The sequence below is a fragment of the Sinocyclocheilus anshuiensis genome, unplaced genomic scaffold (assembly GCF_001515605.1).
Source record: "Sinocyclocheilus anshuiensis isolate Anshui unplaced genomic scaffold, SAMN03320099.WGS_v1.1 scaffold652, whole genome shotgun sequence".
Taxonomy (NCBI): Eukaryota; Metazoa; Chordata; class Actinopteri; order Cypriniformes; family Cyprinidae; genus Sinocyclocheilus; species Sinocyclocheilus anshuiensis.
Window position 1 is genome coordinate 352,088 of NW_015555769.1, and position 2,500 is coordinate 354,587.

The window sequence follows — 2,500 nt, forward strand, 5'->3', positions numbered from 1 at the left end:
TCTCTCTCTCTCTCTCTCTCTCTCTCTCTCTGTCTCTCCGGAGTGATTCCAGACAGCAGAGTTTTTCCCGGAGCGGAGCGCAGTGAGTGAATGGGTCCAGGATCAGATGATGTGGCTCCGGACTCTCCTGCTGCTCGGCCTCGTGGGACGCCTGCTGGACGAGTGTTCTGGACATTCATCTGAGGATGAGGATTACTACATGCAGGAGCTCTTGAGTCGGGAACATTACCAGCGAGTCCTGGAGGACCGAGCCGTCGGGAAGGAGACCAAACCCAGATCAGCCGGCGGATCTGATTCAGCGTCAGGTAACCTCACACACACACACACACACACACACACACACACACACACTCACTCACACACACACACACACACACACTCGCACGCAAACACATGTAACAGCTTGACTGAAACTCATCATCCTGCTTCAGGTGCATTTTGTCATCTGTGCATATAAAAGACTGAAGATCTGATGTGATGGGCTGTGTAACTGATTCTGAGCCGTCAAACATGGTTGCTTCCATCAAATCATGCGATGAAACATTCATAGAGCTGATGAAGTGGTGCTGGGCCGCTGGAGGAAGGTCAGAGGTCACGTCCAGAAGACGTTCAGCGTGTTTCAGATCTCCAGTTTGTCCAGTCTGTCAGGATGATGTTCTCCATCATGTGTTTCTGACTCCAGATGTGCTGTTCTTCCAGATCAGTCTCTACACTGAACATCAATCTGGTCATCATCAGCAAAAGATGGTTTTAGTCTATTTATTCTGCTTTTCTAACTACCTCCAATTATAATGTTAAATGAATTTTATTATTTGCATTTAACATTATTTTCCCTGCTGACGGTGACACACACAGCAAAAATGATGCTCTTGTTTTTTGTCCTGTTTTCCTGAACGAACATCCAAACATTAAATCAAGATACATTTACTCGAGAAGCAAAAGGACTGTTATAATGTCTTGTTTTCTGAGAAACAAAATTCAGTGATTTTCTGCTTAAAACAAGAACAACTATCTGCCTTTGGGCTCAGAAAAATAAACTTGTTTTGCCTTTGAGTTTTTTTAGCTCATTGGCAGATCTTTTTTTCAGAAAAAACAAGGCTTAAAATCATTTTGCAGTAACTTGATTATTTGCTCTGGAATAAGAAACACACTGAGGAAGAAGTGCATCAGAACAGACACGCAATCATGAAACTAAATGAAAAAAACTGATTTACTTTCATTTGACTGTCGTGCTCGTTATGTAAAACAGCACAGAGAGTAAAGTTACTGTCAGCATTAACTCTACAGCAGTCAATCATTCAAATCAAAACTGTATTCAGATCCGGTTTTGAATTGAACATATAGGAATGGATTCAGAGAGTGTGAAGGAGATGTTTGACGGATGACCGTGTGTGTGTGTGTGTGTGTGTGTCTGAGGAGCTCCAGCGATGATGGCACTGAACGCTGGCAGCGCTCTGAGAAAGCGAGTGTTTCCATATGAATGTAGGTTTGTCCTGGCGTGACCTCTGACGAAAGCCTTCAGCTGCTCTTCTGCTCCGCACATTGGCTCTGGAGCCTGGCACCGTTCGTGGAGAGCACAGCTGAACTTTATGGGTGACGGGTTCATAGGCCACCGAACGCACTCATCCTGCTGTTTGTGTCTCATTCGCAGCGAAAAGTGGAAGTAAAAAGAGTGAGAAGAACAAGAAAGCAGCGAAAGGCCTGAGTGCCGTGGACGGCGTGTTCCCTGAGCGAGACGGTGAGGCGATTCACTCCATCACTGATCACTGAACATGGCTAGTGTGAAATCATTTGTGTGCCAAATAGGATTTGAAACTGTAAGATAAGCAGAGGACGAGACACTAGGTTGAGCTAATGTAGTTGGTTTGAATTTGAATGTTTATGAATGCACATCGTCTGTCTGGATTGATCAGAAGCTTCACTGTATGACAGTCAAACTCTCAAAATATTAGTATATTAATAGCAGAAGATCTGAGCAGTGCTGAATCTGAAGTACCAGTCCAGTGTGTGTGTGAGTGTGTGTGTGTGTGTGTGAGTGAGAGTGAGTGTGTGAGTGTGTGTGTGTGTGTGAGTGAGAGTGAGTGTGTGAGTGTGTGTGTGTGTGTGAGTGAGAGTGAGTGTGTGAGTGTGTGTGTGTGTGTGAGTGAGAGTGAGTGTGTGAGTGTGTGTGTGTGTGTGAGTGAGAGTGAGTGTGTGAGTGTGTGTGTGTGTGTGAGTGAGAGTGAGTGTGTGAGTGTGTGTGTGTGTGTGAGTGAGAGTGAGTGTGTGAGTGTGTGTGTGTGTGTGAGTGAGAGTGAGTGTGTGAGTGTGTGTGTGTGTGTGAGTGAGAGTGAGTGTGTGAGTGTGTGTGTGTGTGTGAGTGAGAGTGAGTGTGTGAGTGTGTGTGTGTGTGTGAGTGAGAGTGAGTGTGTGAGTGTGTGTGTGTGTGTGAGTGAGAGTGAGTGTGTGAGTGTGTGTGTGTGTGTGAGTGAGAGTGAGTGTGTGAGTGTGTGTGTGTGTG

At 45.5% G+C, this 2,500-nt stretch overlaps 1 protein-coding gene across 2 annotated transcripts in view; it reads left to right on the top strand.

Annotated features, from left to right (window-relative positions):
• The first annotated feature begins 6 nt into the window (after positions 1–6).
• Positions 7–2,500, top strand: part of LOC107674412 (inactive carboxypeptidase-like protein X2) — an 8,061-nt gene continuing 5,567 nt past the window's right edge. Inside the window, exons 1-2 of one of the 2 annotated variants that reach the window (XM_016468380.1) lie at positions 7–305; positions 1,652–1,738. In XM_016468380.1, the coding sequence (XP_016323866.1) occupies positions 107–305; positions 1,652–1,738 (286 nt within the window). In that variant the 5' untranslated portion in view covers positions 7–106. The remainder of the gene's footprint in view (positions 306–1,651; positions 1,739–2,500) is intronic. The other variant, XM_016468381.1, reaches the window with a different exon arrangement.